This window comes from Spea bombifrons, chromosome 3, assembly GCF_027358695.1.
Source record: "Spea bombifrons isolate aSpeBom1 chromosome 3, aSpeBom1.2.pri, whole genome shotgun sequence".
NCBI lineage: Eukaryota > Metazoa > Chordata > Amphibia > Anura > Pelobatidae > Spea > Spea bombifrons.
In genome coordinates, this window is record NC_071089.1 from 39,564,635 (window position 1) to 39,575,724 (window position 11,090).

The window sequence follows — 11,090 nt, forward strand, 5'->3', positions numbered from 1 at the left end:
GTTAAGTCTCATAAGAGGGATTTTTGTGTTTGGTAAGGAAGTGATGTGCATTTGTTGCGAAGTCATCATATAGAGAGTTTAAATTCTAGATTATGTGTAGATTATTTTGAGTTGGCATTACATTAATAGTACTTATATCAAACATCTACATAACTTTACATAGCTTTATTGTACACCTGAATGAATGTTCTTACATTCATTTAGATAATGTTATTGCATGATAAATTTACTGAAATGTGCATATGGAAACATCTACAAGGAAAATGTATGATAATTTTGTCCGATGTGAGCTACCAGAAAGTGCATTTTTATCAAGTCAATGTCTGCACATGCTTTGCGATTTCTTTATGCTCTATTAGTCTGGGCTGCTGAGTTCTTCTCCTTTCTACCTTGACTTTTGTGGTGGCTTGTTGAAAAATGTTTACATCTTTTCAGTGTTTATAATTGTTTATAATTGCAAAACCATCTCTGCAGTCAGCTGTCCTTAAGCTTCCTTATTCCGTTGACCTCCATGCTCCCTTAACTCTAAGAATGTAGGTTCAAAGAATGCACTTACCAATGTGATTGTGTAAGACTCCATTACTGATCAATCCCATACATAAATGAGAAGATCCTAAAAACCTGATTTGGTTCTACTAATGGACCACCTAACACTACGTGGATAAAGTGTGTCACGTTGCGTAAATATATGCAAAGTATCCTTAACTTGTAGCTTGTAAACTGCATTGATGGTTTTGATGTTGGGTGGGATCTTCAGTTAGCATTAACAGCTTCCTCCTTCTTTTTTTCCTTTTCCTCTTGCTTCCTGCTTCTGGCATATTCAATGCTGGCCTCTTCAACTCTGTACACTTAAAACAATCCTAGTTATCCCAATTTGTCCTCGTTCAGCATCTTGCAGCCCCATCAGCCCTCAGCCCTTCAAGAGTGCAAACACTAAGAGTTTAGAAAGGCCAAAGGTTTTTGTTACAACTCCTGAAGCCATATCCCGGAGGAAAACCACACACTTTGCGGGTTCCGTCAGCGTAAGTATGCTGCTCTTACAAGGTGAATATGTTAAGCAAGCCAAGGATGAAATAATCCAACTTTAAGATAATATTTTACTGTATCTTTATGTTCTTGAAAATTCAAAATCAGAATTTTTTTCGGCCTGGTCTGTGGTGGATTATAATGAATTTATTATGTCTACCCCTTTTTTCTTACTTTTTCTGTTTTATAGAGCTAGGCAAGCCAAAAACCCTGACATGTCTGATCTGACCGGTGGCTTGCTCATCTACTTCTACTTACTATTGCATTGCTGTCAAAAAGCAGGGATAAGACTACTAAAGGCCTAATAGTTATTGGCGCCAGTTCCTGCTCAACAACAGCCCTTTATAATAAGTAGTTTTATGTTCTTTCTGCCTTATTTGTCACCTCCTCGTTGTCACCAGTCACTGTTGCCAGTTGATATGATAAATACTGATGTCAATGTATGTGCTGAAATACAGCTATTTAGACCTTAAAAAAGAACACAGTTGCAGCATGGCCCTGGAATTTTGTGTTACACCACTGGACAAAGATTGTAGGTTCATTTTATTCATTATTTATAGACCTCCTCCAATACATGACCCAGACAGAACCGCCTGTCACATAATTATACTCTTTTTGTTAATGCTTCTATAGACATTTGTCTGAAGTAGTAACAAAGCTTTTTTTTATGTCAATTGACCCCATTAAAATAAATTCCAGCTATCATATGCACATTAATGGGGTATGGGGTTAATTTTAGGGGCAGTTATGGTTGATGGGGTGTTTAGGGTTAATTTAGGGGCAGTTATGGTTAATGGGGTCTTCAGGGTTAATTTACTGGCAGTTATGGTTAATGGGGTCTTTAGAGTTAATTTAGGGGCAGTTATGGTTAATGGGGTCTTTAGAATTAAATAAGTTAAGTTAACTTAAGGTGCAGTTAGAGGTAAAGGTGGGCAAACTAAGGGGAATCTAAATCCTGGGGGCAGTGAAGATTATTAATGTATTTATTTATAAAAGTATTGTGTCAGTGATATTCTCTGAATGATTCGAATCTCTGTAACATTCGAATCTTTGAATCATTCGAATCTTTGAATCATCCGAATCTTTGAATCATCCGAATCTTAGAATCATCCGAATCTTAGAATCATTCGAATCTTAGAATCATTCGAATCTTTGAACGACTCTCTGACTCTGAGTCATTGTTCCTCTATGAATTAATGAGCTGTAATCTGACCCCAGAGTCTGTGTCTGAGTGTTCTGCAGATGACTCACTCTAGGATCAGGTTACAACTGTGTGATTCACAGACTGAACTGTTACAAATGAATCGTTCAGTCTACTGAACCGATTCATCCGGATCACTGAAAAGAATCGGATCAAAAGAACGATTCATTCATGATCCGGACATCACTATTTTAAAGTCATTCATCACATTGCTTTTTTCAAAATCTTATTTTTTATGGATTGATGCCAGTTGGAGAAAAAGGAAATGCAGCGAGAAAATGTGCTACTGACACCTACTCCAAATATTAAAAGGACCACTTCTCCTACCATTCCCAAATGGAAATCACCAGCTGCAGGGTGAGTTTGACAGCCCTGCCCATCAATATACTAACAATGTTTTGTGTAATTGTGCCTTGCAAAATCTAGTAAACACATTCTTTGTAAAGCCACCATTAATTTGTATAAAAATGTTGTACTTTTCCTTTAAGGCTACAGCACAAATCACCAGCCCCTCTGTCTAGCACCATGAAGCCAGCAGCATCACCTAGCACCATTATGAAAGCAGTAACTTATACTCAACGCCCGCCCTCTCCTGGAAATGTTCGACCAATCAAAAAAGAGACCAAAGACGACAGTAAGAGAAAATCTGAGGCACAGAACTCTAGTGAAGCTCCTGAAAGAGTAGTGGTTGCAGAGCCAGAGGTGCCAGCTGATGCAGTCACTGCTGAAGAAAGGCCTTCTGTTATAAACCTAGCCACGTGTGAAACTGTGTCAGGTAAGGAAAAACTAAAACCAGTGGGATAGTTCATTACAGGCAGCTGACATACATTGATGTGCTTTCCCTAATCTCTCATAATTTACCAACAACTGCTAGTAGTTATAATTAAAGCAGATCACTTTTCCAAAATATTACACTTTATTGTTCAATACATTAAATCCATGTAATATCTTTAACATATTAAAATATATATATATATATATATATATATATATATATAATGTACTTTATGTGTATCTTATATGTCCGAAGTTAACATGATTTAAGAACACAAAGCACAGGGAATTATATCATTTGAATCAATTAATCAATTAATTTAGTTATGATAAAATCTGTGAAAGTGATCATCCCCCTTTAAAGATGATCAGGATTATAGCCTACCAATAGCCATTTTAAAGTATAAGTGTTGGGACCAGTTGTCATTTTTTGGTATTTAAGGTTCAGAAATATTTATTATGTTTTTGTCATGGAATTTCAGGTTCTCCGGTGTTGCCATCCACACCAGTCTCGCCATCACCGACTGTGACTGGCAAGCCTTTTGCTGGGACCAACAATCCAGAAGAAGCAACTCGCATACTGGCTGAGAAAAGACGGCTTGCCCGGGAACAGAGGGAACGCGAAGAGCAAGAAAAGAGAGAGAGAGAAGAGGAGGAACGGTAACCCTTTCCCTCATCATCCTTACACAAACATTGACATTATAATGCATTTCTTGGTGGTGTCAGTGGTAATTATTTTAATTTATTTGCAAACAGAAATACACAGATAAGTAAATGTCACATATTGTAGCTTATTCCCTAAAGAGTGAATTCACATGATATTCAAGAACATTTATCCTCCTCCACTAAACATTGTGGACTTTCATGCAGGAGAAACCATCATTTTCCACCATCATGATTACCACATCACTGCACCATTTTCCTTTCAACTACCTTTCTGGCATTATATTCACACGTAAACTGAATCAGATGAGAAGCCTCTAGATGGGGTTATTAACTTGTAAAGGGGAGGAAAATGTAACATTTTATCAACTTAACAATACTATGAAGGTTCAACATCAACAAATTTCTCAATGATGTTTGCTTTGTTTGTTACATCTACTCTCATGTTAAGCCATTTGCTTAATGGAGTGTTAAGCAGATGTTCAACCAGGTCAGCATTATATAAGCCTGATAGTACAGTCCCCATAACTCACTATTACAAATAACTGCATTCCATCAACAGGAAGAAAAAGGAGGAACTAGCAAAAAGGAAAGCTGAAGAGAGGGCTCGCCGAGAGGAAGAGGCCCAAAGGCAAGAGGCTGAGCGAAAGCAGAGAGAGGAAGAGGAATGCCAGCAAAAAGAAAAGATGCTACAGCAGCTGGCACAGGAGAAAGAGCAAAAAGAGAAGGAAGAAGCAGAACGCCTGCAGAAACAGGTGTGTTGCCGCTACATGGTGGGACGTTTGAGGATAAATTATGGTAATAATGATCATTAAGTAGTATAACTACATAAGTGATGAGTGGTATTGCACAAGCTCTTAACTTCGTTATGTATTATTTATTTTATTATTCTGTTCAAGAAAGAAGAAGCTGAACGTATTCGAATAGAGCGAGAAAAGCATTTCCAGAAAGAGGAGCAGGAGCGTTCAGAGAGGAAGAAGGTAAATGGCAATCATGCACGGAATCGTCCATTGTTATATGCAAAAAGCAAAGTTCTAGATATGAGCACCCTTGATAACTCAATCAAATATAATCTACTAATGCATGGAAGTTTAGATATAAAGCAGGTTTACTTTACTGAGGAAGGTAGATAAGTGGAGCAGCCTCCGACAAACTAGCAGACCAAATGGTTCTTGTCCGCCGTCAAAGTGTATGTTTCTGTGTTCCTATAAATGTGTTTACTGTTTGCATATTGATTGCACTAATTCTGTATGCTTAGAGGCTTGAGGAGATCATGAAGAGAACAAGGCGCAGTGAAGGTGGTGAAAAGGTATGGTTTGGGAAAAGTATGTTTTTATGTGTGTATTTTATGTAAAACTGATTTTTATGTTTATTTCTGTAAAACGGTTCTTGTTGCTCTATTTTTCCCTAGCAGGCAAATGTACAGCGGAATGGAGAAATCGTGAAGTCTACTGAAAGCACAGGTATTTAATAGTCGACTGGCCTTCCTGCCAAAATACCCAGCGAGTACATAACTATCTGTTTTATGTTTCACACCCAGGGCCGGCCGAAGACTTAACGCCGCCTGGGGCGAAGTTTAAAACGCCCCCCGCCGACGCCGGGGGGGGGGGCGGCATTTTAAACTTCGCCAACGCCATAATCTACGATCCCCCCCGGTACTTACCTTTAAACAGTCCTGCGGCGAGTCTCCCTGCTCTGCCACGGTGCCGGCTTGTAATGCTGAGCGCCGGAAATTGACGTCACTTCCGGCGCTCTGCATTACAAGCCGGCACCGGGACCGAACAGGGAGACTCGCCGCAGAGGAGAGAGAGAGAGGGGCGCCGATCGGGTAAGCGAAAACCACTCGGTGCCCCTCTCTCTCTCCTCCGCTTCAAAAAAAAAACCCAAAAAAAAAGCGCTTCTAAAGTGCCGCCTGGGGCAATTGCCCCAGTCTGCCCCATTATAGGGCCGGCCCTGTTCACACCCATATGTTCTATAACTTCTTAATTATAATAAATCCTCATGTACAAAAGTTTGCTAAATTTAGAAGTAAAATTTGGAAAGCTTTATATACATATGTGTCTATGTGTATGTGTGTGATTGATATATATATATATATATAAATCAATCATTCTTATTATTCTGTTTATACCAGTGGCAGCACTAGCTGCATTGCATGCGGCCTTAGCCATCCACTGCATGTGACCTTCTTGCCAAGGAGGATTTGTTTTATGTTAATAAACCAGTGCCCCCTGGTCCTGAGCTGAAACGGTTAAGTGAAAATGAGTTATAAACACTAAAAGAGGAGTTCAAAAACATCTTCAAGGGAGCACTGCTTGGATTCTCATGTTTACTACAGAAAGCTTCAAAGATGTTCGTACCAACCATGAGTATTTACACGTGTTTCTGTACAGGAATCCCACCATCGCCCTTATCAGAGCAACAGGAGCCTGTATCACACCAAAACCCAATAGAAACCGCTCACAATGGCGAGTCGCCTAGGGTTATTGCATATCCACAGGCTGGTACCATGGACAGGTAAGAAAAGCTCATGAATATTGCAACAATCCAGAATTTAGCAAAGCAATACACAAGGAATGAACTAGTTAAATGGAAGGTTGGGAAAGAACATGTGCCAGTAATTCCAAATAACCTCAAAAATAACATTGCTCACATATCTAAACCCAAGCATTTGTTCTTGTATTTTAGAGACCCACGCTTATTTAGCTATTATTTTTTTATTAACAAAGGAAGTTTATTGGGTACAGAATATGATATTTAAGCACTGTCCTTTGTCTAATTGTGTGTCCCCCTTCACTACCTGGTAGCATGGAGAAGCAGGCAAATGAAAACGGTTTATTCAGCCCTAACAACAACTTTGAGGAGATCATAAACTTGCCAGTGGGAACAAGGGCAATCAAACTTGACTGTTTAAACAATGAAGGTACCAACATGAAAGAAATTCCTCTGAATCCCAAACTAGCTTTTGAAGAACAGACCACCCTCGTCTCTGTGCCTCAAGTGGATAACGTACAAACACCACAGACAACAGGTAAGTTTGATTGAACAAATATTATGCAAGCTGTTATCTGCCCAGTTTATTTTTTAAAGACACACTCCAGCCATCATATGCACTTAAGTGCACATGATATCCGAGTGTCGCCTTTAAATTAACATTTGTTTTGCATACAAATGGATGGAGGAAGTCATCAGAATTCTCTATACATTTGCTCTGTTTGGGCATGGTGGACAAATGTCACTTGTGCAATAAGTTCTGCTATGCCTCTAATGCGTTGTTTTTTTTTATTCTTCTTCTTCTTCCACAGAGGTTATCTAAAGGATCTAAAGAGCAAAGTTTGGGGATAAAAGTATATTTAAACCCCATGGATTTATTCCAAATACAGCACAAAGGAAGCAACTGGCGATCAGGGACAACTGGAGCAGTTTCAGATGTATTTTTGTCTGACCAGCCGCACGATCACAAACATGGTGTAATGGTGATTCTTACTGTGCAAAACATAAAAAGTTGGTTTGTTTCTTTTGCTCACAGAAATGCTCGTAGCAAAATCATAATTTTACGAAGTTTTTTTTACCTAAAGCATAGAGAAAAACATGCAATTTGAAACATCAAAATGGTGTGGAATCTTTTATCAGAACTGTCCATAATTGTTTAACCACCCAATAATCATTAATACTGTATATGTTTAATACTTGAAAATATACCTCCTTAGTCCTACATTTAGGGTTAAGGGGGTGTTTAATTTAAACACTTTGGTTTAAATATTATTGCTGGGAACTACATTTATAGGGCCTACAAAGTGTAGTCTTCTGTATCAGGTTCTCCTAAATGTAATTAAGTATTTGGATGTCCTAAATCCTTATTTGACCGTTTCTTGTTTGATTTTAACATTATTTGCAAAAAAAAAAACTTAGATACTTAAAATTTTTAGTATTTTAGTATAACTGTTCCAGATGTAGATTATATAGCAAACTTGATTTAATTGTACTTCAATGTCTATTGTAAGATACCACAAACAACTGAAAAGAAAGATATATTCTAGCTGTACATTTTGCTGCTTTTACCCTATAGAATTGTACTTGCCTTATGAAATTCTTACATACCTATGATTACGCAGGGGTGAAACGAAAAAATATAGAATTTGTAAAAAAAAAAAAAAAAAAAATACTTTTGCTCGTTTCAGAGCAATAGAAAATATTTTCGTTTGTGGGTTTTTGTGTTTGTTAATTTCATTTAATCTTCGTTTTTATGTGTCAATCAAGGGGTGTCTGTATTATTTTCTAACACAAGTCCTCACATAAATACACTTTCCCTCTCTCTTTCTCTCTCTCTCTCTCTCTCTCTCATGCACATTCACCTTGCTTTCTTTCTATAGAGATTTCTATGGATAAACTTGCACTATGTTTAAAAAAAATCACGCTTCCATTACATTACTGGTTTGTATTTGAAATCAGTATAAAGTTAATTATTTTAACTGGCACTCTAGGTGACAAGTGAAAATATTATAGGCTAGTGTTTTATGATGTTTCCGTTCTCACCGATCTTAAGCAGATCCTAGTCTAAGCAAAAGTTTCATGCAAGGATATCCATATACCTGATATTGACAGCATGCGTACTAAAGGATTAGCAAAAGGCACTGAAGCACGTTTTTCACACGCTTAGATCTTTAACTCCACTGGGTTCCTATACAACATTGCGAAAGAAAACACTTCTCCCCTACTGAATACGGTGTCACTATATAAAATAATCCATTCACTTCTTCCAGACATACCTTTGGTGTAGTAACATTAAATTTGGTTTGTCTTTTTTTTTTTTCTTGAAGTCCTCATGTCCATGTACATAGAAGTTATATTTAAAATGATGTAGTTATTATTTCTTTTAATATATATATAAATATATATATATATAGCATGTAATTAATGAATAAATCTGTTTGAAATGTATTTCTTGGTTTGAAATGTTTTTGAAAAAGCAGGTACAGTCCTTACAATCTTGTGGGATGAATAAAGGATTTATGATGGGATTTTCAAGAAAACGTGTGTGTGTGTGTGTATATGTATATATAGTATGTGTGTGTGTGTGTGTATATATATATATATATATATATATAATCGCCAACAATTCAGATTGCAGGATTAGTTTTGGTTTTATGAAGTGGTGCAATACTGCAATGTACCTGGTACAGCATAGGTTTTCCTAAAAGTAATGTTTTTTGTGATCTAAGCATATCTTTGCCTAACCATAATTTCCCTTTTTGATCTGTGATATAATGCTGGTTCTTTTATTGCATTTTTTTAAAATTAAGAGGCACAGTATATAGCGTAACCTGCTTTGACTTTAGGCTCCAAGGATTAGGCTAATATAGTCATAATCCTGTGGACACCTTTCACCTAAATTCAAAGCTGAAGGGTGAATGTGTAAGAGCTTTAAGTAAACATGTACATCTGGTTTCATGTTATAGCTCAACCTTTAACCCCTTCAGGACCGGGATTTTGATACTAACGTGTCGCTAAAGGACCAGAGCCGTTTTTGTGTTTTTGCCATGTCTTTCTTCAACTGTAATTTCTCTTATCAATTAGTGCACCCACACAAATCATATATTGTTTTTTTCAGCACAAGTAGGGCTTTCATTTGAAACCATATTAAGCTGGGTAGTACATTGTTTTGTTTGAAATAAACTGGAAAAAGTGGGGAAAAAATGAAAAAAAAAGCATTTTTTTACAGTTTTGTATACATACAAATTGTACACACATTGAACCAATGGGAAAAAATTATCCCAAATATATTCATTAAGTTGTCCTGATTTGGAAACCACCCAACATGGCCAGGATTTTTATCTATTTTGACCAGTATAGGGCAAATATTGCAAGGCATGCATTACGTTTTTGAAATGTAATTTTTTTCAAATTTGGCATGGTAGTCTAATAACTGCAATAGTTGTCACAGATACTGATTATCCCCCCAAAATTATATGTTTATGAACAGTAGATAAGTCAAGGTGTACAACTAGGGTCATTTTGACACTTTTCAAACAGGGATTTTATCGCCAATTGCTGCCAAATTTTGAGGTATTTTTATATTTTTTTGGTTTTTTTGCATATGTTGCAATGTTGCTTTAGATTTTAGATTATATTTTGTATAGAATATGTGCAACTGCAGAAAAAAACACCAAATTGTGTTCACCAACATCCCCCGGTTCCAACAAGGCCTCACATGCATGGTTCATGCATTTTTTGAGGAAGCTATGAGGCCAAAACTGGAACATGCGCATTTTAGTTTTCAAATTTGGAATTTTCAGAAATTGGTTTGCTGAGCCCATATCCCATTTTGGACATTTTGGAAGCCCCCCACTGTAAATTACCCCATAAAAGTATATATTTATGAACAGTAGACGAGTCAAGGTGTTCAACTAGGGTAGTTTTGACAGTTTTCAGCCAGCCATTTCTTCACTGATGTCTGCCAAACTTCACAGGGAAATTATTTTATTGCATTTTTAACGCATACATTTCAATGTTGCACTGAATTTCTTGCACAGCATGAGTGCAACAGTGGAAGAAAACACCACATTTTGTTCACCAACATCCCATGATTCCAACAAGGCCTCACATGCATGGTTCATGCATTTTTTGAGGAAGCTATGAGGGCAAAACTGGAACATGTGCATTTACATTTTTTTAAATATTTTTTTTTATCAGATTACTTGTAAGTGACAGGTTTAGGCCGCTGACATCAATCAGGGAGACCGATCAATAATCAGCGACTTAAAATGTCACCGACAAGTGATCAGGTAATAATTATGATTTTTTTATTAATTAATAATTTGTGTTTTTTCATAATTAACCTAGATGACCCCTCTCTCTTTGTAGAGCAGGGTCATCCATGGGCTGCCATAATGATCCGATCACTCCTATTGGCCAGGAGCAATCTGATCAGCCCAGCCCAGCATTTGACCTGGAAGCACCCTGGACTTTCAGGTCAGTGCTGTTATTTTTTTTTTATTATTATTATTTTATTATTTATTTATTTATTTTTTATTTTTCTTTATTATTATTATTTTTTAATTTTTTTTTAACTCTTTCAATGCTGATGCTCCATTGAAGCACAGCATTGACTGATATTTAGTCCCCACAAGCTTGTGGGGACTAATATTAACCCCTGCAATGCTGCGATGGGGGGTCATACACAATTGCAGCATTGAAGGGGTTAATTGAGGAAGAGGGGGGGTAGGGGTTAACTGAGCAAGGGAGGGGGTGGGGGGGCTGGTCTCCACACTCATGTGGAGACCAAAGAACCCTGTCTCCCTGTCCCTGAAGCTGCCTCTGGCAGCTGGGACACAATCTCCAATAGACTGGAGATTGTAGGGGAGGAGTCTCTCTGATCAGTCCTACAGGACTGATCAGAGGACTTCTGGGGGGTCGTTTTTGCTGT

General features: G+C 37.5%; 1 protein-coding gene across 5 annotated transcripts in view; it reads left to right on the plus strand.

Annotated features, from left to right (window-relative positions):
* The window catches only part of MAP7 (microtubule associated protein 7), an 84,569-nt gene extending 75,872 nt beyond the window's left edge, over positions 1–8,697 (plus strand). For 3 of the 5 annotated variants that reach the window (XM_053458980.1, XM_053458977.1, XM_053458981.1), the window contains exons 8-18: positions 865–1,022; positions 2,478–2,584; positions 2,716–3,002; positions 3,484–3,661; positions 4,227–4,419; positions 4,564–4,644; positions 4,923–4,973; positions 5,076–5,127; positions 6,058–6,181; positions 6,472–6,695; positions 6,970–8,697. In XM_053458980.1, the coding sequence (XP_053314955.1) occupies positions 865–1,022; positions 2,478–2,584; positions 2,716–3,002; positions 3,484–3,661; positions 4,227–4,419; positions 4,564–4,644; positions 4,923–4,973; positions 5,076–5,127; positions 6,058–6,181; positions 6,472–6,695; positions 6,970–6,980 (1,466 nt within the window). In that variant the 3' untranslated portion in view covers positions 6,981–8,697. The remainder of the gene's footprint in view (positions 1–864; positions 1,023–2,477; positions 2,585–2,715; positions 3,003–3,483; positions 3,662–4,226; positions 4,420–4,563; positions 4,645–4,922; positions 4,974–5,075; positions 5,128–6,057; positions 6,182–6,471; positions 6,696–6,969) is intronic. The other 2 variants (XM_053458978.1, XM_053458979.1) reach the window with 2 other exon arrangements.
* The last annotated feature ends 2,393 nt before the right edge of the window (positions 8,698–11,090 follow it).